Source organism: Carcharhinus amblyrhynchos, chromosome 5, assembly GCF_965287045.1.
Source record: "Carcharhinus amblyrhynchos chromosome 5, sCarAmb.v2.hapA, whole genome shotgun sequence".
Classification (NCBI taxonomy): Eukaryota; Metazoa; Chordata; class Chondrichthyes; order Carcharhiniformes; family Carcharhinidae; genus Carcharhinus; species Carcharhinus amblyrhynchos.
The window spans coordinates 66,871,264-66,899,023 of NC_137328.1; the positions used below are offsets into that span (position 1 = coordinate 66,871,264).

Below are 27,760 nucleotides of genomic sequence, written 5' to 3' on the forward strand. Positions count from 1 at the left end.
GTACTGATTGCTGACTGAATCTTGGTTACTGAATGGCAAGGTTGAGCCCCTTACTGAAGTCACCACAACTGGATTTCTTTCCTCACATTCCCCCTCCCAACCAGCACAGTGGTGTTATGATCCATCTTAATTGATCACAGCTCACCCTCTCCCCGCACATTACCCTTCTTTTCCCAACTCTCACTTTTGCTTTAAAATTTTCATTGTCCTCAAACAAAGCTCCATCCCATGTTTCTTAGAAAATATCCTCCCTCACTGTGCTGAGCAACTCTTGATGCTCAGTTATAATTCTGAGCTCAACTCATACTCTTCTCCAATTTTACTTCTCCTCCTGGCCCTCAGTACACCCTCTCCATCTCCACACACTCAGATCCATATTGACAGCCTTATAGCCACTTCTCACGACAACCCTACCACAGACAAGTCATCTTTAATCACATACTTGTACCTCTCATCACCCACATTCCCCTTCAACATCTTGGAAATACTCTGTCAAGCTATTAACTACAATTTCAAACACACTGCTTCTAACTTTTTATCTTTTATTGTTCCTGATGCTCAAGTGTTTGTGGCACATAGCTGGTTCAGTCGTCCATCACCAGACCTTTAAGACTACATTGAAACTTAGTCCCCTCTCCACTCATAACCCATGGTTTCTTTCCTCCATTACGAAGCATCAGTAAATCTTTCTCCTCATACCCTTAAAAACAATAAACTCATGACTTTGTTGTTAAGGTTGCAGCCAGTCAACTGCTTTCTCCCAGCTTTAGCCTCACTGACCAAGCTAAACTCTCTCCTGCCTTAGCCCAAAATCCAGATCTCAACCTCTCCTCAAGAGCTTGTCTCAGCTATGAAACTGCTGTCTACTCTTTTGATACCATTGCCAGTCATCATCCAACTATTCCTCCTGTTCCGTGCAAGCTCTGATACTGTCCCTCAAACATGGAGATGATGATGGATCTCAATCTCCAAACTTGTTGGCTTGTCTTCCAAACTACTGTTCCATCTGCAATCTCACTTCCTTCTCCAATGTCTTCACATATTCTGTCACAATCAAAACATTTTCACATCGGCCAAACCCAAATCAAATCTCAAATTACACAATCCAAACATGATTACAACGCAGTTTCTGGGCTTCTCCAGCCTTTTGACACAGTTGACCATACTTCAGCCTTGGACATGCCTCTTCTCGTGTGAAACCAGTAGGACAGCCCTCAATTAGTTTCATTGTTAGCTATTTGATTGCAAGCAGAGCATTTTTAGCAGTGGCTTCTCATATCACCAAACATTTACATGCAGTGTCCCACAATCATCTGTTTTCAGTCCAGCGATCTTCATCTACATAAATGCCTCTTGACATCACCTTCAATTCTAAGGCCAGCTTCCACATTTTGCAAATTCATCACCATCTCTCTCCATCCTTCAATTACACCCTGCCTGTTGTCAGACTAGTCATCCAACATCCAGTGCTGGTTAATCGGCAGTTTTTTTTCCCCAGTTTATTCTGGTTAAACATTGGGGAGAGACTGGCCACCACTGTGAACATCAGCCACAGACTCTGTGCCATTGGCCTCAATTCCATCCTCTTCCTCAGACTAAACCAGATTATTTGCAACACAGACATCTTGTCGCCCTGAATGAGCTTCTGTTATTTCCTCTTGATCTTCCACACTACACATGTGAAGCACCTCAAAACAACTTTTGTATTTTAAGTTTGCAAAATAAATGCAAATTTTGCATGTGACAACAGCAATAGGATGTGTTATAATAGGCTTAACAGGAAAATAAACTTCACTCCACTTCAGGAGATGCCTGAGCAAAGATCCGTTTTACTGACGAAGCTAAGTCAAATGTTTAATCTTCTCTGGAGGTTTCAAGAACACTTGAAGGATATTGCTTCATAGCAGAGCTTTCAGATACCATCAAGCACTTCTGCTCTAACTAGCATCTTTCCTAATATAGCACTAAAGAGCTCTGTGCCATTTTACATACCTGCTGAAACTTGATGTGAGCAGCACTATTCTATACAGCACATATACACTAACATATTTATTTAGAAGTTTTATGTAATAAAGTGTCCTCAATTGCTTCACAGGAACATTATCAAAACAAAATGTGTCACTAAGCCACAGAAGGCAGTATCAAGGATACCAAGAGTTTGATCAAAGTGATAGGTCATCAGGATAGTCTTAAAGGAGGAAAGAAGGCTGAAAGGAAATTCCTAGGCTTATGGCCTTGGAATGGAAGGTACAGCCACCATTGGTGGAGCAATTAAGACCAAAGAAGCACAAATAGCCAGAACTGATGGAACTCAGGTATGAGAATTGTAGGACTAAAAAAAATTAGTGATAAGGAGGGGAATAAGGGTAGGAAAGGATTGAAAACAGGGACTTTAAGAAAAGAACAAAGGTGCTGCTTAACCTTTGTAAGTCAGCGAGCATGACAAATGCAGTTTTGACTAATTTCAAGTTGGCTGAGGTTAATAAATGCAAAAATAATAAAGGCTTCAATGAGAGTTTCAGCAGTAGAGGAATTGGTGTAGGGGCAGAGTCAGACAATAATATGGCAGGAAACAGGCAATTTTAGTGATAACACGGATTTGTGGTTGGAAGCCCATCTCAAGGTCAAATCAGCACCAAGTTTGCAAACAGCCTGATTCAGTATGAGAGCGCGAGAAGGACAGAGAAAGAAAGAGGATGGAGTTGATGGTTACCAAACAGCTTGTGACAAATGATCAAAGTCAATAGCTTCAGTCTTCCTAGCATTTAGATGAAGGAAATTTCTGCTGATGCAGCACTAGATTCTAGATAAGCAGTCTGATAATTTAAAGCCTACAGTCCTAAAATGGTGGTGAGGTAGAGTTGGGTTTCTTCAGCATACATGTGAAAGCGAACACTGCTTTGAGTTGTTATCGCCGAGTGGTGACATGTGTAACAGAAAAAGGAGGGGGCAAAAGTTAAAGCCAGGTAAAGATAAACCCAGAGGAAATTATGTTCGAGTGAGAAAAGAAGCCATTGCAGATAATTGGCTGGCTATGTTTCAATTGTTGCAGTCACACCCAGTCAAATAATGCTGGAGAGGCTTTGGGGATAGTAACAATTCTCCTCCAAAGAGACCATTAACTTCTAAGGAGAAATCCAAATTTCCTACATGATTACCCATTTTAAGACTTTTATTTTAACAAACCTTATTTTAACAAGAAACAATGTTATTTCACATGCACCTTGCATTCTCAACTACAGGAAACAACATTCCCCGTATCGATCATACTGTAGACACTCCATTCTACTAGAACCAGTCCCAAATAACTCTCAGCACCAGAGGGTTTACTTACATTATTTTTCTTTCCCAGCTTTCCAAAGATTTACCCTCCAGCTCAAGATAAGCAAATCCTACAGCCTCATTTTATGTGGCCTCTTCAATCAGAGTGCAAGCTCCTACCCACATTCCTGAGTGATGGGCCATTAAGACCTACTGCCATGAACTGCTCTCTTTTTAACTGTCCCAGCAGAATGACTTATGAAATCCAAGAACATCTTTTAGGGAACATTGCTATCCAACTCCTAATGCCTTTTTTGCACTCTTCTTCCCCTCAAGGCCATCTCCATGGCAACCTGAATCACATGGGTTTTGTATCCAAGCAGAAACACTGATTAACTATCCTTTAGACACAACTTCATGCAATCTTGAAAATAAATGAACAGTTTAAAATAGACATTTATAAAACTCAACACTGATTCCTTCCTTGGACTTGAAACTAAACAATCTATCCATGGCCAACATTTGCCACTGTTGACGAGCGTGAACATCTTGCACTTGCAAAGAGGATGAGGAGGGATAATTTATAGTGGTCACCATCACAAAGAATGCCTTTAACATAGAGCCATTTCAACACGATAATGTTGTAGGGATTCAATCTTGAGGAGTTGTAGAGAAATTGGGCATGGATTTGGGAAATGATAACACATTAAAAAGTATGAAATAACGTATGGAGAAAAAGGGACATGTTTTAAATTAATTTGACCTCAAGGCAAGTTTTAAATTTTGGCATTAATTTTAAGGCTAGGAATTTCACAATCACAAAAAGTAGATAATAGATCATTGCATTTATTCAAATCTTTACATAAATAAACATATTTATACTGACTAAAATTAGATTTTCTAATCAGAGACCATTATCAGAACTCTCTGCTACATCTTTGCAAAGATGTAATCCATGGTTGAAATAACCAAAAACAAATCCAACATACTCAGCCATACTTAGTCAGAAACCGACTCAGCAGAGACAAGAAAGAAACTGGATGGAATCTAAACTACCATTAAGCAATAAATTCCACTTTAAAAAGAAAAGCAAATGTTAAACTTGTGAACCGATATTCTCAGTTTTCCTTCAAGTTTTTTTAAAGTTTATTAGTCACAAGTAAGGCTCACATTAACACTGCAATGAAGTTACTGCGAAATTCCACTAGTTGCCACACTCCAGCCCCTATTCGGGTCAAGGTGCCTAACCAGCATGCCTTTCAGACTGTGGAAGGAAACCAGAGCACTTGGAGAAAACCCACACAGACGCGGGGAGAACATACAAACTCCACACAGACAGTGACCCAAGCCAGGAATCAAACCAACATCCCTGGTGCTGTGAGGCAGTAGTGCAAACTACTGTGCCACCCCAAAATGTAAAAAAAATTCTACACCAGTTGTCATTGTGACCCTTAATTAGGGCTATGAGCCCAGAACCACAAGTAACTAGGTTGACTCCACCAACATTAACTGCATATTGATCAGTCTGCTGTTAATAGAACAGTGTTGGCTAGATTTTAAAACAACTTTGGCTCTGGCAGGTCAAAAAACCCTGAACTACCCGATATACGTCAGCTCCCTTGAACTCCCACCCCAAACAATCACCTCTCAGAATAGGGAAGGAGGACATCAATGGCATCACATCTATTTCCAGGATCGTATCTCCCCCTTTGCTTTCAAAAAACATGTCTCTGGCCTCAATTTGCAGTCACATTGCTGCAACAGGCAAAAGGTCCATTAACGTCAATATTTCCTTAAATCAGGAGTTTGTGTACGTGCCTACATATGTTTGTAGATCTTAACCAAGGGGGGGGGTGCAGTATTCTGCTACTGGGAATGGGTGTGACTGCTGAGGTTCGGATTACCTTAGTTGGACTGGCTAGTTTGACAATTATCTTGTTTCTAGATTTGACCCTGGCTGCAATTGTTTTTAGGTGTTCCCTGAAGGTCAGTTTCCTCTCAAACGTCATTGCAAGGTACATGGGAGCTGGACAAGGCTTTAACCTGTAGCTGTTCACTTAAATGCATAACCTGGAACATGATTGATTTTAAACTGAAGACAGCGAGCCAGCCAGCCAATGCTTCAAATAGGTCTTAGTCTGTTTAGATTGAACATCAACAGATCTTGATATTCTGATTTGGGATTTATCCACCAATAAAGCAGCAGCACTGGAAACAGCTTCATCCCAACTCCAAAGCCACTGAATTTAAACACGATGAATTAAGCTAATAAAGGAAGAAATAGAAAAAGAACGACATGCTTGAACTTGATGACCTGATTGACAAAGCTGCTAGGCCATGTACAGCATAGTGGGGCAGGGGATCAGTCTTGGCTCAGTGGTAGCACACACATGCAAGTTGTGGTTCAAACCCACAGAAGAGGCCTGAATACAAAGGCTAGGCTGACATGCCAATGCAATACTGAGTGAATGCTGTACTATTGAAGATGCTCTTTTTGATTTATTTTTCATGTGAAGTTGGTGACGCAGGATAGGCCAGTCTTATTTTACCAATCCCCAACTTCCCTTAAATGAGCAGTTTGCTCAGCCATTTCAAAGGGCAGTTCGGATCCACAGTAATGTAGTTGACTCCAAAGTCATAAGTCAACCAGACCTTAATGGTAGCAGATTTTCTTCCTTGAAGGACATCAACCGAGGCGCCAGTTGCTTCAAGTAGACAGAAAAGATTCATTGGTCCCGTTTCAAAGAAGAAACGGGATGTTTTCCCACCTTATCCTGGGCCATGATATATCCCTGAGCCAACAGCTGCTGTTTCTAGGATTTTGCTGTGTACACAGTGGCTGCAGCTGCTTGATAAATCTTACTTCCTTTCAAACACTCCCCCCACTTTATTTCAGCACGAACAATAGACAATATGGGATAGTTTCATGTTTGCTGAGCTGGATGAAGACTGCTCAGATTTGACTTGTTTCAAGCCCTTAAACCAGAAAGCAACATTTTACTAATCCAGTTTGCATGGATGAATTTACTAACTCATGTGCATTCAATTTTTCATTGACTAATTCTCCTCTAATTGTTTTCCATGCTTCAGATTTCGATCTACCCCATTGGATCTCTTAATTGCAAAGAAAGAGCTCATCTTGAGCCAATGCAGAAAACATATTTTGTCACTGATGCAGTTGAAGGCCTATAAGTATCCTTTAACAAACTTAATCTTTAGTTATAACAAAATCAGAAAAAAACAAAATGAAAATATAATTTTGCCAGAAAGACAGGAACTGGTATATTTTCAATCCAACAATAGATGTCTTGGGCAGCCCACGTCCTTGAGGTTCCTAAGTGGCCAATTAAGGGGTGGGTGATTGTCAACAAGGTCACCAGGGAAACCTTGCACCAAACAGATGCTTCCTCCTCTCCCCCAAAAAAAATGATAATTGCTCTCCCTACTTGTCAACCCACACATCTGCTGATGACAGGCCAGGTCTGACTGGGTCTGGTAAAGCCACCCCCAAGTACTCGGGGGCCCAGCCTCCCAATGTTATTCACTGTGGGGAACTGCTGGAGTCCCAGTCATGGCCAACATTCCTGTTGGAGCTGCTGAGACTGGAGAACAGCCAGCCAACTGCTTGGCCAGCAGCTCTGGGAGGTTGCACAGTTCCTAGGGGGCAGAATCCACAAACACAGACAGTTAATAGCCCAACCACCATACACCCTGGTTGTGGTTTCCCAGCAGGACAGAGGCAAACTCACTACTGACTTTTTAAAAGAAGGGGTGGCAGGGCCACTGTCTCCGCGAAGAATGTTAATATCCCAGTTTTCAAGTTCGAAAAGTCATCTGGAAATTGGAAGTCCAAGTAATTGCAACATTTCAGTCATTTCTAGAAATTCAAGTCTTAAAAACGCACATCAATATAATTGTGTACTTTAAGACTCTTACCTAATCTAAGTTCTCCAAAATTGCCACATCCTATCTTTTTTCCAACCCTGAAGTTGGGTCCAACCATTAAGACACCAGAACTGTGGGCACTTCGTCCACCACTCCTGCCCACTCTAGATCTTTCTTCCATTTTATCTTTATCCTTAGTTTTCTCCATAACGAGTTCCTGCTTGTGGCAATTTTCTGTATGTACTCGGTTATGCACTTTCAGACTGTATAGTTCCACAGCGGAAGCATCATTTGGAATAAAAATCAGTGTGTAGCAGCCCCGGCGTTTAATCACAGGCAGAGTATTCAGAAATCATTATTTTCATCCCATTCGCAAAAGCTTCCTTGGTAACAAAAACAACCATCAACAAATTCCACCATTTGGACAAGATATTCGTTCCAACTAGCGGCACACTAGCGACCTGAAAAAATAAAATAAAAATGAGTTATTAAATCAGCATCATGACTTTGATATCAAAAGGTGGAAAGCAAACAGACTTAATGGTGCACGCCAGCCATGAACATCTACATTGTCAATGACTTAATAAGCAGAGCAGCATATACTTTTCTCAAGAATATAAAGAGACCCACAAACCATCCAAGATGAAAATCAATACAGTAGAGATGTCCTCTGAGAACAAAAGCATTCAATATACCTTGCCTTCAGTGAAACGCCAAGTTATTTAACTTGGGTATCTAATGTTCTTGTTAAAACAAGCAAAATATTGTCCATGCACACAAGACATTTTAATGCACTGCATTTTACTAGCGCTTGCAGTCTGCAAATAAATACATAATGAATCCCTTGTAGCGACTGACTAAATATTTCCTACTCCAGAAACAAGTGCACCTCTGCACTTAATTTTAACAGCTCCAACAGCCACCCAATTTTGTTCAGCAGTTAAAATGTTCAAAAAAGAATCTTTTACTGGAAATCCTTTCTAAATATCCTCTGCACGTGTTAAGCAGAGCTGCAGGATGTTGCTCTACTTGAAATGTGTACAGACATCTAAAACCTGTCAACATGTCAGCCAAACAAGCCAACTAAACAAGCTTGCTGAGTGTCCTCGCTCATTGAGGAGGCAGTGGCACTTTCAGAAGAGTTCTAACTCCTTAAGAGCTTGCAGCAGTTTGTTGACAAATCAACTTCTGTTGTGGCATATACTAACTAGTGCTTCCAAGCGTGAGTAAATTCCTACAACTCATCAATTTCAAAAGCATTATTTCGGTTGGGATTAAAAGGAACTTGAAAATTCATAGTTGGATAATATTTGAGTGCAAGCCATTGAGCAAGAAAGAATTCTGAATTAAAATCAACTTTGCAGGCTGTCAAATTTCTTGCTGAAATTCCAATTATTTCAAATAGGGTGCGTATGTTAGGAATCAACAATTTGGGTGTCATTCAGATCAAGAACTTTTTGATAAAAATGAAGTTGAATTTGTAAGATTCCCTGTTCCACTATCTTCCAGTGTTCTCCACTTGGATGAATCAATTCCAAATCTTTACAGTTTAAAATTGGAACTTTTCTACCTCTTGCACCTTAGCCCCAAGGTCATTGCCACCAATGAATTCAATATGAAACAAATTCACTCAACTATTTCTATATATGGAAAACAAACATGTTGAGCAGCTCAAATTCTATAGAAGGATTTTGTCACTTGTCATTTTCAAACTTCAATGGATAGCATTTGTAAGTTCTGCACAAAGTTGAAAATCATACATCATAACCATGTGACGAGTTTGGAAGCTCAACATTCTTGTTGGAATTCACCATTTTTTTTTCAGTTTGGCATATACATCAGTGGTTAAAATTGGTAGAAATACCAAATAGTTTCCACACTAAAAAAAGGGAACAAATGCAGGGGGAGGGGGCAGAAAGGAAGCAGGGACTGCTGCCAGTCTATGAAGGCCAGTTCCTGAAGATGCTCTTTACTTCTTCATTTGATCTTGAATTGCATGTGTAACCGTGGCTCCATACTTATTTCCTCGTTGTCAGTGTTAGGTTACCTGCCAAAAAGAGTTTTTAGTGATATGTTACCTCCCCAAAAACAAACTCCTGTGCTCTCTCACACACACACAACCCACCAGCACAGTAACAAATGCATCAGCTCAAGTGCAGAAGCTCCTGTGACACCTTCTCCTCTGCCACGGTTACAGCTATTTGGAAGGAAACTGCTTGGAATCCACAAAAACATCAGATTTATTTAGTTTTGTTGCAGCCGGAAGTTTTTAAATATTTTTGTATCCTACAATTTGACCTGTCCAATTTTCTTACCCTGTGACGTTTTAACATCACCTTGAAAGTAACCAGAGAAAATAGAATAATGAAAGGCAAGTGTAGCATCCAAGGTTTTAATTGCTCATCAAATTAGGTTTAATTAATAAGAGCCCCATTATGAAGTAGCAACATGTGGTTGAGAGATTTAGGTCGATAAAACTATACACCATTGATGAATGTTGTAGAAGAAACACAGAAGAATCAAGTCACTCTCTCATTCACAATAGCCTGTTTACAAAGAAAAGCCCCTGGTGGCTCAGAACGTCAATGCACCTTCTTATGATATTGAGCCAGGTTGGCAATGTTCCAACTTACTTCAGTGCACCTGGGGCAGGAGTAGCAACACTACTTGGGGACTGGAAAAGTACACGTCAACACAAAGAAGACATGCTCAACTGTGATGTCTCTCATGATTTCATCTTTTACCAACAGTGACTGTCCCAAGCTCCTGATAAAGAATAACCACTTCAATATTGTTTTGTTCGTTTACAGGATGTGGGCATTGCTGGCTGGGCCAGCATTTACTGCCTATCCATAATTGCCATTGAGGTCATCTCAGCATCCACTGAATTATTTTTTCATATGATTCAACTTCTTGAAGAGGAGGAGGAGAGAAAACTGGATATCAAATGCTGCTTGAAAAGGGCCCAACAGCCTTTGTCCACGAACTGCAATCAAGTAAGCAAGGAGAAAAAGTGAAAGCTGGGAATCTACACACCGCCCAAAGAAAAACTTCTGAAGTATCCATTTAGCATATAGCTCAACCTATTATTTTCGTACAGCAGATTTACTTAACTGAATATAAAATGCGTGTTCACTCCTTTTCACATTAATAGCACCACATTTGATTTTGTGCTAAATACACTGGGAAATGCTGGAATATGAAATGATTTAAAGCTAATATCTTCTTCTGCTACAAGGTTAAGAATCCATAATACTTATTAAAGACAGTAACAAGCTAATTCAGTGGTCAGTTCAATTACATATTTATTTGGTTAACCAAAATAAAGCATTGTCCAGCATGCTGTGGCATGTGGTACAATTCCTGTCTGTATTATCTTGGACAAAATATTCCCTTTTCAAATGGTAACATAAAGCAACAATTTTAATATGCCAATAGGCTCATGCGCCTCTGCACACTATTTTCAATGAATGTTAACACTTAAATTAAAACAAAAGATGCTGGAAAATCTCATAGCATCTGTGGACAGTGAATCGTGCTCATGTCTCATCCAGACTTAAAAGGTCGGCTCTATTCTCTCCACAGATGCTGTCAGACATGCTGAGATTTTCCAGCATTTTCTGTTTTTGTTTCAGATTCCAGCATCCACAGTAATTTGCTTCTATGTTAACACTTAACTGTTGTGTTAACAAACATTCATCCAATAAACAAACACCTGATCATGTTCTACTTCATAAATAGTCACAGGACAACACGAACAAAAATGAAAAAGAACACATCAACAATTCTGTCAAAACAACGATTTTTATAACAAACAATTCAAACCTTTGTTCCTCAACAAAATTTTCAACTTCAATAAATACTTCAGAAACTTTCACAAATTCATTTGGCCCTTGGCGTCTGCACTGACAACAATCCAACCTCGGTCCAATGCCCATAACCCACATATTTACCCTGCTGATGCCCCTGACACAGAGGGGCTTTTTTTTAAAATACGGCCAATCTATCTAACCAGCACAACTTTAGATTGTGGGAAGATAAGCATGTGGGGTGATGGGAATAGGGCTTGGGTGGGATTGTGGTCAGTGCAGATTCAATGGCCCAAATGGCTTCCTTCTGCACCGTAGGGATTCTAGGAAGCTCGAACACCAAGAGAAAACCCACGCAGACAGTCACTCAAGGACAGAATTGAACCCAGGCACCTGGCACTGCGAGGCATCTGTGCTAACCACTATGCCAATGTGCCATGAGTAACATTTTCATAAATTCAAAAAATTAAAATATAAAAGCTCAACTTAAAAATGCAGAATTCACTTACATTTTGATCACCTTACACAGCTCATTATTTTGCTGACTCTATATTAGTTATTCATTCTGGATTATCAGTTGCCTGGGCCACCAATCGACAGGTCATCATACAACATACCACAGTGTGTGCTTCCTGATGGCTGCCTTTCAAGCCATCCTTCCTTCGACCAATTTAAAATCAAATCAATCCTTCATACAATATTTGCTTCTTTAAAAATATTCTTACTGTAACATCAGGGTGGAAACATTGAATTTGTTGCTCTTTGTTCCACAACTTAATAACACCAAGACACTGACCTCACCAAATGCCCCTGAATCACAGTCAATTGATTTGAAAAGAGGAAGAAGGAATCATTGCAAAAAACTCATTGAATATCTTAACAGTTCTTTTGGAGGTCAGATAAACCATCAGCAAGTTGGGTCTGCAGAACAGCCTTCATGAATTGCAGAGCATATGTTACAAAAAAAACTTGTTACATGAGTCATTACAAGGTATTAATTATTTCTCACAGCCTACAATACAAGCCCTTCAGTGAGATAACACAGTCTCATAACTAAACTACTTATTATTCACCATTTAACATGTGTGGTCTGAAAAGAACAGGCCATAGCTAGTTACAAAACAGGTTTTGTATCCAATGTGAGAAGCAGGCCTCAAGTCACCAGCAGCTAGCTCACTTGTTGAACAGAATAAATTACATTTCACAGTTGGCCAGACATCCTTCTAAACGTTCTTCGCTTTTACAACTCGGAAGGGCTTGCATTGGCCAGCCAGCTCTGGGGAAGGCAGACGCACGGAAAATACAATATGTAACACAAAAATTCCAGCAGCCCTAGTGCCAACCCCCCATTCGTGAGTATGCAAGCAGCCAGAAAGGCTAGGAAAGTGCTGGTGAGACCTTGCAGGCCTCAGTGCTGCAAACCACCCTCTAAACCCCAGCATCAGATAAAAGCTGAGCTGCTAACACCCTGTGTGCACACACCAAACACAATCTCTTGCTGCTTTCTCTCCCTCCCTAGGTCTGTATTTACAAACACTACCAAATCACAGGTTGTGTTGGGGGAAACTGCAGCTTCCCTGACGATCATCACCAAAGGCTGCTGTCCCTCAGTGGGAACAAAAAGAGTGCTGCTGCACACACACAGAGCTTCCCCCTCATCCTCCCTGCACTAACAGAGGGAGGCAGTGCTGGACATGTGCACAGCAGCACCCACAGAGCAGTGACACCCTGCAGACACCCGACAAGAGAGGGGGACTGGCTGCACAAAGGAATCAGAGGCACAACTCCTTCCCAACCCACTCCTGTACTGTCTGAATTTTATTTACTTCCAGATATATTGAAAAAAAGGAACTGGGGTAACTACACAAAGCAACACTGATACAGCATCTCCCAGTGAGTAAGGGGAAGGGGATGGTGGGGGGGGGGGGGGGGGGCTTCCTTCCCACACTAACCTGCAACCTCAGGGCTTGTTAAAAGTTACACACAGCATCACCAACTACAGATCAATCCAGATTCCAACTCTTGCCTGTGCCTTACCATGATCCAATTCCATAATCAACCCTGACAACAGCTCCCCCACCCAGCAGGAAAGAAGCTGGGATTCAAATGGGAGGCAGACAGAGAAGGAGGAAGGAAGGAGCAGCTTCCCACTGCTGCAGGAGGCAGAGGGAACACACACACACACACACACACAGAGAAATGCAGCCCCAGGTAGTCTGCGCACAGCCAGCTTTACACAGACGCACATCCAAGTTGATAGACAGAATGGAGACAAACCGACACAGACCTGCCCGGGGATTGTTTGCTTTGCGGTTATCTGAATATAAAGTGCGTCGGTTTGGAGCGATAGCCCTGCTATCGGTGCCCGGGGAGGGTAGTTTTTGACTGGCAGAGGCAGACACAGCAGCAGCAGGTCTTCACAACGCTTTGAGCAGAGGCCCCGCAGCCCCGGCTCCTCCACTCTCAGCTCCTCCGCTTTTTGTTACAAAATGTTCCGAGTCACCGAGCGCCAGCGGAAATGCCCGGCACAGCCCCTGAGTGACAGGAAGATAGCCAATCAGCGCCCGTCCAGGCCCCTGAGTGACAAAGGCATAACCAATCAGCGCCAGGTACAGCCCCTGAGTGACAGCAGCACAGCCAATCAGCGCTAGGCATAGCCCCTGAGTGACAGAGGAATAGCCAATCAACATCCGGAATAGCCCCTGAGTGACAGCGAAATAGCCAATCAGCGCCAGGAGCAGCCCCCTCAGTGACCGTGACACAGCCAATCAACGCCAGGGACAGCCCCTGAGTGACAACGGAATAGCCAATCAGCGTTCGGTACAGCCTCCGAGTGACAGCGTTCAGACCAATCAGCGTCCAGCAAGCGAAGCACACAGCTCGGTCCTGAGGCAGGCAGCCCAGAGCTACCCTGATAACTCCAAATATTCCCAATGAGTTAATCCAACATATAAACCAATACTACTCTGATTAACAGCCAGTAAAACCTGGAAATGAAGAGTTTCAGGAAAACTTGTTGGAATTGGTCTTCTATCCCTTAATGTGGAACTGCTAGTTTCAGTCTTACTGATTTCCTCACTGCAATTTGAACGTCTTGGACTGTTTTTTCTCTTTCTATTTGGCTTCATTGTTTTCTATCCGTCAAGAAAGCAAAAAGTATTACCTTCTCCCTCTTACATACTGATGAACTTAACAGGTTCTGCTAGTTCTGTTGTGGAGTATTTAAACTAGTGTGGCAGGGGGATGGGATCCCAAGAGCAGAATCACATAAAGTCAGATTCACATCAGAAAAATGGAGGTGGAACATCAGTTAGTGGCGTAGATGATGCAGTATGAGGCTTGATGATGAGGCTTGGAATTACAGAAGAAGCAAGGTTTAAAAAGTGTCCAGCAAGAGAAGTTGACAGAGTTAAACTATACTTCAATGCAAGAAGTATTACAAACAAGATACGTGAATTAAGGGCGCAGGTGGACACGTGGCAGCAGGATGCCTCTGCTATAATGGAAACCTGGCTAAAGGAGGACCAAAATTGGCAGCTCAATATCCCTGGTTATAGAGTCATCAGACATGATAGAGCAGGAGATTAAAATAAAGGGTAGGGGATAGCATAACAGTTAAAGAATCAATTCCAGTTGCAAGAAGGGACGGTATACTAAATGGATCAAAAAGGAAGGCTTAATGGGTTGACCTTCGAAATAAAAAAAGGGGCGGTCGCACTGCAGGGAGTATACTACAGACTCTCAAATAGCCAAAAAGAGATAAAAACTGGCAGAACTGACTGGCAGAAAGCAGAGAGTGGGGACAAAGGGGTCTTTTTCAAGATGGCAGCTGGTGACTAGTGGTGTGCCTCAGGGGTCAGTGCTGGGACCACAATTTTTCACAATATACGTTAACGATTTGGAAGAAGGAACTGAAAGCATTGTTGCTAAGGTTGCAGATGATACAAAGATATGTAGAGGGCAGGTAGTATTAAGGAAGCAGAGGAGGTGCAGAAGGACTTGGCCAGCTTAAGAGAGTGGGCAAAGAAGTGGCAGATGGAATACAATGTGGAAAAGTGTGAGTTATGCACTTTGGAAGGAGGAATGGAGGCATAGACTATTTTCTAAACAGGGAAATGCTTAGGAAATCAGAAACACAAAGGGACTTGGAAGTCCTTGTTCTCTTAAGGTTAATGTGTTGGCTCAGTTGACAGTTGGAAGGCAAATGCAGTGTTGGCATTCATGTCAAGAGGGCTAGAATACAAGAACAGGGATGTACTCCTGAGGCTGTGTAAGGCTCTGGTCAGACATATATGGAGTATTGTGAACAGTTTTGGGCCCCATATGTACTGGCCTTGGAAAGGGTACAGGGGTTGTTCACAAGAATGATCCCTGAGTGAAGAGCTTGTCATATGATGAATGGTTGAGGACTCTGGGTCTGTACTCGTTGGAGTTTAGAAGGATGAGGGGGTGATCTTATTGAAACTTATAGGATACTGCAAGGCCTGGATAGAGTGGACGTGGAGAGGATATTTCTACTACTAGGAAAAACTAGAATCAGAGGCCGCAACCTCAGACTGAAGGGACAATTCTTTCAAACAGAGATGAGGAGGAATTTCTTCATCCAGAGAGAGGTAAATCTGTGGAACGCTTTGCAGCAGAAGACGGTGGAGGCCAGGTCATTGAGTGTCTTTAAGACAGAGATAGATATATTCTTGATTAATAAGGGGATCAGGGGTTATAGGGAAAAGCCAGGAAAATGAGAATGAGAAAAATATCAGCCATGATTGAATGGCGGAGCAGACTCGATGGGTTGAGTGGCCTAATTCTGCCCCAAGTCTTATGATCTTATAGTCTTAAAAGAACAAACATGTAGGCAATTTCTGCTTGCAGGAATAAAAGAACAATAATAGTAGGAGACTTTATCCCAATATCAACTGGCACTCAAACAATATAAGGTGCAGTGAAGGCAAAAAATTCATGCAGTCTATCCAGAAAAATTTTTCAACCAATTAGTGACACACCCAATGAGAGAAGATGCATTTCTCGACCTAGTCTTGGGGAATGAAGAACAAGGGTGAAGCATCTACATCAGGGAAAGTGATCACAATTCAGTTAAATTTAATATTACCATGAAAAAGGACACAGATAAAGCAAGAGTAAAGTTTCAAACTGTAAGGAGGCAAATTTTGCAGAAATGAGCAGGGACTTGAGGTGGACTGAACAGCACTACTAGAGGATAAAGCAGTGGAAAACCAGTGGGAAGCATTGAAAATCGAAAATCCAACGTAGACGAAGTAGACATGTCCTCTTCAAAAATAAGAGCGGTACTTCCAAATCTTGACCCCCTCCACGCACCTTGTTTGTTTAGAGAAATGCAGGAGAAGATCAAACAGAAAAAACAAAGTGCACGATTGGCACAAAGAATTAAGCACTGTAGATAGCCTAGATGAATATAGGAAGTGCAGGGACAAAATAAAAAAGAAAATAAGAAAATGAAAGGGATGAAAAAAGATTAGCAAGTACAGTTAAAGGAAACCCAAAGATGTTTTACCAATACATTAATGGTAAAAGGTTAGTTAAGGAAAAAGTGGGACCAGTCAGAGATGAAGATGGGAACTTGTGTATAAATGTGGGGAAGGTTTTAAATGAATATTTTGTAACTGTGTTTTAACAGGAAAGGGATGATATAGATTTCATAGTCCAGGAGGAGCATTGTGAGATATTGGACATGATAATCATAAAGAGAGAGGAAATACTCGAAGAGTTGAAATCCTTGAAAGTTGGTAAGTCGCCAGGGCCAGATGGATTGTTTCTGAGGCTGCAAAAGGAGGTCAGGAAGGAGATAGCAAATATTATGAGGAAGATTTTCCAAAGGGGAACATTCTTAGATCTAGAGAAGAGCCAATATAGTTCCATTATTTAAAAAGAAATCAAAGTAAGTGCCAAACAATTATAGGCCAGTTAGTTTTACATTGGTGATGGGCAAATTAGTAGAATCAATCCTGAGATTAACTATCAAGTACAAAGGCATGGACTCGCCAGGGATGGTCAGCATCAATTTGTTAAAGGAAGGTCTTACCTCACAAATTTGATTGAATTCTTTAAGGAACTGATAAGAAAGGTTGATGGAGTTGTGCAGTGGATGTTGTGTACATGGATTTTAGCAAGGTGTTTGACAAGATCCTACATGACAGATTGGTCAAAAAGGTAAAAGACCATGGGACACAGGGTAAAGTGGCAAACTGGATCAAACATTAGCTTAGTAACAGGGAACAAAAGGGTCAATGGGTGCCCTTGCAAATGGAAAGTTGTTTCAAGTAGCGTTCCACAGAGCTTGGTGTTGGGAACCTTAATGTCTGTGTTTTCTTATACTGCTTTAGAATCATAGAATCCCTACAGTACAGAAGGAGGCCATTTGGCCCATCAAGCCTGCACCAATAACAATCCCACTCAGGCCCTACTCTGTAACTTCACATATTTACCCTGCTACTCCCCCTGACAGTAAGGGGTAATTTAGCATGGCCAGTCAACCTAACCCCACATCTTTCAACTATGGGAGGAAACCAGAGCACCCGGAGGAAACCTGCAGACACAGGAAATCATGCAGTTTCTGCACAGACAGTCACCTAAGTCTGGAATTAAACCCAGGACTCTGGTGTTGTGAGGTATCAGTGCTAACCACTGTGCCACTGTGCCGCCCATTTGGACATGAACATGGGGGGACATGATTGAGAAATTTGCAGATGACACAAAGATTGGCTGAGAAGCAGATAGTGGAAAACTGAAGTATTGTGTGCAGGTCTGGTTACCAACTTACAGGAAAGATGTAATTGCTCTGGAGTGAGTGCAAAGGAGTTTACAAGAATGTTGCCAGGGCTAGAAAAGTACAATTACAAGGGAGGATTGGATCGATTGTGGGTTATTTTCCTTGGAACAAAGAAGGCTCAGGGGTGACTTGATTGAGGTGTACAAAATTATAAGGGGAAGAGTTAGAGTGGACAGAATAAAATTGTTTACCTTGGCAGACAATACTAGAACCAGGGACACGGATTCGAGATAAGCAGCAGAAGGTGTAGAGGGCATATGAGGAAGAACTTTTTTTATGCAGACAATAGTGTGTATCTGGAATTCTCTGCCCAAGTCAGTGGTAAAGGCAGAGATCCTAAACTCTTTATAAAAGCACTTGGATCTGTACCTTCAGTGCTGTAAGCTACCGGGCTATAGGTCTGGCGCAAGAAGGTGGGATTAAAGAGGGCACCTGGGTGTCCTTGGACTAGTATAGACAAGATGGTCTGAATGGCCTCCTTCTGTGGCTGCAACTTTGCTATGGTTCTATTACAGGGCTTGCAGTATTCCTTGGTGAAATTAACTTTTAATCCTTTTACATAGTCACAACTAGAACAAATAGATACATTCATATTGTGACAGTCAACAAATTGAACCCTTAAAATTCAATTCTGAGTGACTCTAGGGAAGCCATGAAGTAGTTTTGGATCTAAAAGTCTTCCTGCATATTGAGTTGACTGTATTAATGCTGGTCGTTTACCATCATAAGGGAATATGCAAGATACTTTATTTGTATAAAAGTGCATTTTAGCCAATCTCAATGACGGCCAACATTATACAGAATATAAGAAATAAAATTTTGATAATGTACTGTTGGCTCAAGGACATAGTATAATGTTGGGGGGTTGGTTAGCTCAGTTGGCTAGATGGCTGGCTTGTGACGCAGAGTGACACCAACAGCATGGGTTCAATTTAAGCACCGGCTGAGGTTATTCATGGAGGCTCCACCATATCAACGTTACCTGTCACCTGAGGTGTGGTGATCCTCAGGTTAAATCACCACCAGTAATCTCTTCCCCTTCAAAGAGGAGAGCAGCCGATGGTCATCTGGGACTACGGCAATTTTATCGTATCTAGTATAATGTGCAATGTAGACCAAAATATTACTTACGAGGTAGTAGGTAGTTTATTACAGATATTTCTCATGGAACCACAGAACATTACAATACCAAAGCAAACTATTTGGGCTAACAAATTTGTGCAGGTATTTTTCTCTACATTCAGTCCAATATTCCTGCCCTGTTTACTCCCCGCACCTTGCAACATTCTCTCGTCTGAGGCAGCCTCCATTAACTTCCCATTAAAAACATTGTCCAGAGAAATTATTTATCCAGTCTGTCTCTGAACTCCCATCATGACTATCTTAAATCTGTGCACTCTTACCACTGTCACACCAATCTATGGAAACAATTCACTCCTTCACTGCTTTGAAGACCTCCACTTGATTACTTTCTCATTTCTAAACATCCAGGCTCCAACAAAAAAAAAGACAGCCTCTCACAGTTCTCCCAACACCTGAAAAGTCCTTAATATTGCAGGGAATGCACCCCCTTTCTTATCTTCACAGCCCACCCATACAAAACTGCAAGTGCATTCCAACCAACATCGCACACATGTTCAATACCACTTCCCTGTCCATGTACTCCTCACCAGTCAACAGAAAACGAAGATTCTGACCATAAATCAAGCCCTCATGAGCAGTATAAAGGACGAATATGAAACACATTTAATTTGTCTCAATCAAGTTCCCATAGTATTGGGGTTACACCACACAACTATATCTAACTGGCACTAAACTGTTAATGTCGCTCAGAATAGTCCATGTGTCAAATTAAAGAAATGTCAGACCAAATGTCAAAAGGGGATGCTTTTCGAAATTGAAGCTGCAGCATATTGTTGTCATAAAAGTAGCAACTTTATTCTGCATCAACTTGTGCTCCAATTGGCAACAGGTGAAAAACATTCCACAGCTTGATAAGTAGAAAATTGATACATAAATATGGTTAAAAACAACATCTAATTTGGCCCCACTTGATAATACATTGGCAACTCGGAAGACTTATAGGATGTGAAATGAAAACTGTGACATTGCTGCTGCTGCCCATTTGAGGTTAGAGGTAAAATGCATAGCTGCGGCAAAGTGGTATGATTTTGTTCTGGGTCCAACCATGGATGTAACTGACGTGGCAGTGCTTGATGTTGGCTCCAAAACTTTATTTAATGGGACTAACTTCCTTCACTTTAGTGAGTATAAAATAATCACAAGAAACTTTTCTTTGGGAAAAAAAGTACATTAAATAATTATCAAAGTCATGAACGTTCTCAATCGCAATACTAGAAAATCCTGTATTATGGCATGTATATACGAAATTAGGTTTAAAAATTGAAAACATCACAACTTAAGAATTCTTAAACGAAATTCCACTGTGGTCCTCTGTCCTGTAATTCTGGATCATCATTCATTGATGTTGCCACCATTCCTACAAAACCTATTTAATAACTAGCCAATTTCATATGTCAAGTGCAGTCTTCTATTGAAATGGGGTTAGAGGCAGATGGTTAATTGGACTGTGGCACATAGATATAAATGTTGACAAAATGTGTCCACTGGCATGGATATATTACAGATACAGATTTGAAATGTTCCAGTCACTGATTCTGGGTCAGTTTGGGCCCGCTATCAGTTATTTTATTCCTGGTACCTTCCTTAAGGAATAGTTGTTGCCCTGAGGGTGCCCCGACTTATCAGTTGCCTAAAGCAATGTACAATTCAATAATGATTCAAAAATTCCTGTCCTAACTTCCAAAGAAAGCTGCTAGATGTCATTGTAAAAGCTCTTTTTGTTAGTATTAGTCAAATGCCTGACAAACTGTAATTGAGGAGTCAAAACCAAGAGTAGGGTTCAAGTAGTGTGAGGTTACAAGCCAAGGCATATTTAGGCCAAGGTGCAGATCTAGTTCAGTGCCCATTTTCAAGTCATATATCATAGAAAAAAAAGACTTGCATTTATATAGCGTTTTGCAGCCACCAAAGCATTCCATAGCCATTGAACTACTTTTGAAGTGTAGCCAATTTAGACACAGCAAGGTCCCACAAACAGCAATGTAATAATGGCCAGATATTCTGTTTTCCTCATGTTGATTGAGGGATAAATATTGGCCAGGATACCAGGAATAACTATGCATTGTAGTGCTGGGAACCATTCAAGCTAAATAGTAACAAGGAACGTAGGTTACTCAGGAAACAGTATAATCAAGGGGCCAGACATTCAAAAAAAATTCATTTATGGGACGTAGGCGTCACTGACTAGACCAACATTTATTGCCCATTCCTAGTTGTCCTTGAGAAGGTGATGGTGTTCTCTACATCCGAGAGCATGAGTTCTAAAGGCTGTGTTACCTGTCTGCGCCAGAGTTAAGGACATCTCCTGAGGTCGGGGGGAAGGATTATGTTGTCATAGTACTCATGGGTACTAATGACATAGCTAGGACTAAGAAAGCGGTCCTGCTGAGGGAGTATGAGCAGCTGGGCATGAAATTAAAATCAAAAACTACCTGAGCCACAAAAAAATTGGCACGGGGTAAATAAAATTAGAAAGTTGAGTGCATGGCTTCAAGGTTGGTGGGGGAGAAAGGGGATTTGATTCGTGGGACACGGATACCTGTACTGGGGAAAGTGGGGATTATACCATTGAGACAACCTTTACCTGAAATATGCTGTGACTAGTGTACTGATGAATCGTATAACTGACTCTGCAGTGAGGGCTTTAAACTAAACAGTTAGGGTGGGGAAGAGGCTTCATGTGAGGGCAGATTTGGAATGTTAAAGAGAAAAGACAAAGCGATCTTGCAGGGTGATGGTCCAGGTAATGATAACAAGGGTGTAACAGGAAGAGTCCGAGCTAAGTGTACAGCAGCTAATGAGGTCATGGCAGGAGGAAGTGGTAAAAGGAATTGCAGCACTGGTAACAAGTTGAACGAATTGATAGCACAAATAAGAATAAATAAGTATGATAGTTATTACACCTGGGAACTGAATAATCAAGAGTATGTGACATTTTGCAAAGATGGAAGAATGGAAAAGGAGATGGGGTTGCTCTGTTAATCAAGGATGAGATCAACATAATGGTAAGAAATTATGTTTATTTGAAGGATTGAAACGTAGAATCAGTTTGGATGTATGTAGAAAATAGCAAAGGAAAGAAGACACGAAGGGGAATGGTTTATGGGGCTCCCTGACAATAGTTACACCATCGGACAAAGTATACATAGGAAATAATGGGGGCTTGCAAGAATGTACTGCAACAATCATGCGAGATTAGGCAATTCAAATTGGCAAAAGTAGCCTGGAGGATGAATTCTTCGAGTGTAGTCAGGGCATTTGTTCAAACAATAAGTTCTGGAACCAACCAGGGAACAGACAATTTTACACCTGGTGGTGTGTTATGAGACAAATAATCAATGCCTTATGGTAAAGGATCATTGCTGTAGCAATGATTATAATGTGATAGAATTTCACATTCAGTCTGAGGGTGAGAAATGTGAGTTTGAAATTAGTATCTTTAATTTTAATAAAGAAAATTTAAGAGTATGAAGACAGAGTTGACGAACATGGAATAAGAAAATAGGTTAAAAAATAAACTGGTAGAAAAGCAGTGGCAGACATTTGAGATATTTCACCACTCTCAGCAAAGGTATATTCCATCAAGGAACAAAGGATGAAAAGGATGCACCACCTGTGGCTAATTAAGGAAGTTAAGGCTAGCATCAAATTGAAAGAAATGATGTACAATGCTGCAAAGGTTAGTGGTAGCCCAGAAGACTGGGAAAATGTGCTAAATCAGCAAAGGATGACTGAAAAAAGAAATAAATTGGAGTATGAGAGAAAACTAGCAAGAAATATAAAACAGATGGGAAAAGCTTCAACAGTTATCGAAGAAGGAAGAGAATAGTGACAGTGAGTGTTGGTCTCTTAGAAGATGAGCTTGGGTATTAATAATTGGAAACGAGGAAATGGCACAGACTGAACAAGTATTTTGTATCTTTCTTCATAACAGAAGACCGTAGATAATATTTCAAGAATAGTAGACAATCAAGAGGCAAAATGGAGGGAAAACTTAAACTAATCATGATCACTCAGTACCAGGAAAGCTATGTGGACTAAAGGCTGGCAAGTCTATGGACGTGATGGCCTGCATCCTAGGATCTTAATGGAAGTGGCTACAAAGATAATAGTTGCATTGGTTGTAATCTCCCAAAATTCCCTCGATTCTGTAAAGGTTCCAGCCAACTGAAAAGTCCACCACTAGAAAGGAGGGAGACAGAGAGCAAGAAACTTTGAGCCAGTTAATCTAACATCTGCCATTGGGAAAAAGCTAGAATCAATTATTTAAGAGATAACAGCAGAATATTTTAGAAAATCATAACTTAAGCGGCAGAGTTGAATTTATTAGCGTTCTTTGATAATAGTGAACAGGGTGGATAAGGAGAACCAGTAGATGTAGTGTATTTGGATTTCCAAAAAGGCATTCGATAAGGTGCCAAATAAAGGGTTCTGCAGAAGATAAGAGCCCCTGGTGTTGGGAGTGATACATTAAAAGGATGGAGGATTTTCTAACTAACAAAAAATAAAGAACTGAGGATAAATGTGTTGTTTTCAGGTTGGCAAACCATAACTAAGGAATTAGTTCAGGGATCGGTGCTTGAACCATAGAATCATACATATAACATAGAAGAGACCCATTGGCCCATTGAGTCTGCACTGACACATTAGAAGCACCTGAATTCTCACCTAATCCCATATGAAACCATAATCCCATATAGAATCATTGGGCCTCAACTATTTCTATTCCTGACTTCAATGAAAAGATTGACTATAATGCAACCAAGTTTGTTGATGATAAAAAGTTGGACTGGACAGCAAGTTGTGAGGAGGATACAAAGCAATATAGATAGTTAAGTGAATAGACAAAAAATTGGCAGATGGAGTATAATTTGGGAAATTATGAGGTTGTCCACTTTGGCAGGAAAAATAGAAAAGTAGACTATTATTTAAATTGAGTAAGAGTGCAGAATACTGCAATACAGAGGGGATTGGGCGTCCTTGTACATGAATCGCAAAGTGTCAGCTTGCAGATACAACAAGTAATTAGGAAGGGAAATGCAAGGTAGATGGAATAAAAAAGTAGGGAAACCTTGAAACAGCTGTACAAGGCAGTGTGAGACCACACTGAATACAGTGTACATTTTTGGTCTCCTTATTTAAAGAAGGATATACTTACTTCAAAGCAGTTCAAAGAAAGTTTTCTTGGCTGATTCCTGGGATGAAGGGCTTGTCTAATGAGAAAAGGTTGAGCAAGTTTGACCTACACTCACTGGAGTTTAGAAGAATGACTAAACTCACGATGCAAGACTGGTGAGAATCATTCCTGGTCTCCACTCGCATAGACCAGGCATAATGGCCTTGCCAGGGGGCTCAGAGGCATTTGAAGACATCGGATCATCAGGGACATAGATAGGCAATGCCTATCTGGCACCTGGACATTGGGACCCACCCCCCCTGCCAATTTGGCAACATATTTCCCCATCCACTCCCCAACACAGATCACTGACATCAGGAGCATAAGAGCCCTCTCAGTGGGACCTTCATAACCCCTGACATATGTTTCCTCAGAAGGAACTTTTCAAAAATGCAGATATGAAAATACAACAAAACTTACTCCAACTTATGAATCAAAGGAAGGGTTTAATAAAGAATCATCATTACTCCAAACTTGGGGCCTCGCCCTGGGCCACTCCAAGCTCTATACAATTCTATGTGATTTCTTATTTATGGTGAATCAGCTGGTCAGCTGACTATTACATCTCTCTGTAATTGGTTCCATGGTTTACTGCACCAGTTGACCCTTACATCTTGTTCCCATAGGTCACATTACAACCAATACAAAGTTGTCACCGGTTACACTCTAACAACATACCCCTCCCCCAAATGCTCCAACCTTGCACAGCCCCCTCCATAGACCCCAACATCATAGCCCTCCCATCCTCACCTCCACAGGCCCCATCCCCTATCCCCACCACTCTGGGGTGTCAGGTGGGCACTGCCCAGCCACGTCCCCCAACCATGTGGCGGCACGGTAGCATGGTGGTTAGCACTGCTGCTTCACAGCTCCAGGGACCTGGGTTCCTTTCCTGGCTCGGCTCACTGTCTGTGTGGAGTTTGCATATTCTCCTCGTGTCTGCGTGGGTTTCCTCCGGGTGCTCCGGTTTCCTCCCACAGTCCAAAGATGTGCGAGTTAGGTTGATTGGCCATGCTAAAATTGCCCCTTAGTGTCCTGAGATGTGTAGATTAGAGGTATTAGCGGGTAAAATATATAGGGATATGGGGTAGGGCCTGGTGGGATTGTGGTCAGTGCAGACTTGATGGGCCGAAGGGCCTCTTTCTGCACTGTAGGGTTCTATGATTGATTCTATGATTGATTGAACCACTTGAGGGTTTCAATGGCCTCCAAGCCCTCTGACATGGCCATCGCACCTCGTGTCTGCTAATGAAGGCCAGTAGTATATCTCACAGATGTCACATGTGTCTAAAGATAGAAAGATCCTGGGAGTTGGAAGAATCTGGTGTTGACTAGGCTATGCATGTTTGAATGCTACTTTAAAAATGGTAATCAGTCTTGTGCCCTTTCTGGGCATGATCCAGTTTGTGACATTAAAAAGGGACCTGAACGATTGCTAACCATTTGACACTGGGCACAAAATCGACTTTTAGGTCCACAAACTATTTTCTGGGATTGTCATGATCTTCACCAGGCGTGGCAAGGTCTGAAAATCATCCCCATAAGATTACAAGGGCATTGACAAGATGTTCGAGGATGTTTCCTCTTATGGGGGACTCTAGAACCTGGGGGCACAATTTAAAAATAAAGGGTCTGACATTTAACATGGAGATCAGGAGGAATTTCTTCCCTTAGAGGGTTGTTAGTGTTTGGAATTCTATTCCCCAATGAACCATGGAGGCTGGGTCATTGAAATATTCAACCCTGTATTAGACATATTTTGATTGACAATGGAGTCAAGGGTTATGGGGAATGGGCAGAAAAGTGGAGCCACAATCAGATTAGCCATGATCTTACTGAATAGTGGAGCAGGCTCGACAATCAAGAAGGCCTACGCCCACTCATTTTCTCATGATTTTATGAGTAAAACTGATGCACTGCAATCAGACACACACTTGCCAAATGGTGGCAATGTAATGGCTCCACTGAGAGGAGTTTGCAAATTATTTTGGAATTTACAGGGCATGAATCTGAACTGGATGCAAATGCTTCCTTGGAGCAGATGCTATTGGAGGCTTTTTGCAACCGACGGGCATTGCAGAGACTGGAGAGTACATTAGACACAGAGAATGACCTGCTTTTAACTGGTCCTTGAGAGGAGTAGAAACAAATGGTGGAAATTTTTTTTTGGCAAATACAGTCACATACAAAAAGGGTAAGGGATACTACAGTGCTCAAGAGCATAAAAATCATAGAATCAACAGCTTCAAACAATTTGCTCCTCAGTGCATTGACATTAATACAATATCTCAGAGTACAAAATAACTAGAAATTAAACAGCAATGGAAGAAGGATTGATTAAGATAACTAAAGAGAAAAGCAGAGGTGTAAGTTTTGCGAAGGATAATAATGAAGGGGGTGTCAAGAAAGGAAGGTAGAAGGGCTTAAAGAGAGCATTCCATCAACGTGTGTCAAAAATAAAATTGCCAACTTGGTTGGAAACATTCCATTCCTTCACTCTTTCCTCCCTCTGTAGATTTAACCATTCCTTCACTCTTTCCTCCCTCTGTAGATTTAACCATTCCTTCACTGTGGGGCGGCATGGTGGCACAGTAGTCAGCATTGCTGTCTCAGTTCCAGGGACCTGGGTTCAATTCCCCGCTTGGGTCACTGTCTGTGCAGAGTCTGCACATTCGCTCTATGTCTGCGTGCATTTCCTCTGGGTGCTCCAGTTTCCTCCCACAGTCCAGAAGATGTGCTGGTTAGGTGCTTGGCCATGCTAAATTCTCCCTCAGTGTACCCAAACAGATGCTAGAAAGTGGTAACCAGGGGATGTCCACAGTAACTTCATTGCAGTGTTTATCATAGAATCTACAGTGCAGAAGGAGGCCATTTGGCCCATCGAGGCTGCACAGCAACAATCCCTGTAGCCCCATATATTTAGCCTCCTAATCCCCCGATACTAAGGGGCAATTTAGCATGGCCAATTAACCCAACCTGTACATCTTTGGACTGTAGGAGGAAACCGGAGCATCTGGAAGAAACCCATGCAGACATGGGGGAACTATGCAAATTCTACAGACAGTCACCTGAGGCCAGAGTTGAACCCGGGTCTCTAGCACTGCGAGGCAGCAGTGCTAACCACTTAGCCACTGTGCCGCCCACATAAGCCTACTTTGTGACACTAATAAATAAATCTAAAAAAAAGTTGAACGTTCTGCAGTTGAAGGCGAAATGAAGAGGCAAAACAAAGGAGGTGAGTGAGAAGAGCTGAGGGAATAAATTGAAACTAAGGGCGAGATAAAGAGTGAAAGAATGGTTAAATCTGCAGAGGGAGGAGAGAGTGAGGGAATGGTCAGATCAGTTGATGAAGACAAGAATTTCAAAATGCCTTCAGAGATATAGGGACCCAAAACAATTTGACTAGCACTTGGGTAATTGGGAAACTAGATTAAGGTGGAGTAGGATATGCAAGGCAGAATTCTGGATGGGTTGCAATTTGTTAAGGACAGCACTTGGGGAGGTTGCCAAAGAGAATGTTATATTACTCAAGTTGGGAGGTGACAAAGGTATGGATAAACATTACAGCCTTGTTGTAGTGAGCAAGATGGATGCAAACAAGATTGTAAAGTGAAAATATGTGATTTTGCCCTGATGAGGCATTATTCTTTAAGCATAACAAGGTTTGTCAAATACGAT

General features: G+C 41.5%; 1 protein-coding gene across 3 annotated transcripts in view; it reads right to left on the reverse strand.

Annotated features, from left to right (window-relative positions):
- LOC145343086 (casein kinase I) overlaps positions 1 to 13,424 on the reverse strand; it is a 214,327-nt gene extending 200,903 nt beyond the window's left edge. For all 3 annotated transcript variants that reach the window (XM_080188949.1, XM_080188948.1, XM_080188947.1), the window contains exons 1-2: positions 13,243 to 13,424; positions 7,198 to 7,607 (exon numbers count right to left, since the gene is read on the reverse strand). In XM_080188949.1, coding sequence (XP_080045075.1) covers positions 7,198 to 7,354 — 157 coding nt within the window. In that variant the 5' untranslated portion in view covers positions 7,355 to 7,607; positions 13,243 to 13,424. The remainder of the gene's footprint in view (positions 1 to 7,197; positions 7,608 to 13,242) is intronic.
- Between the last annotated feature and the right edge of the window lie 14,336 nt (positions 13,425 to 27,760).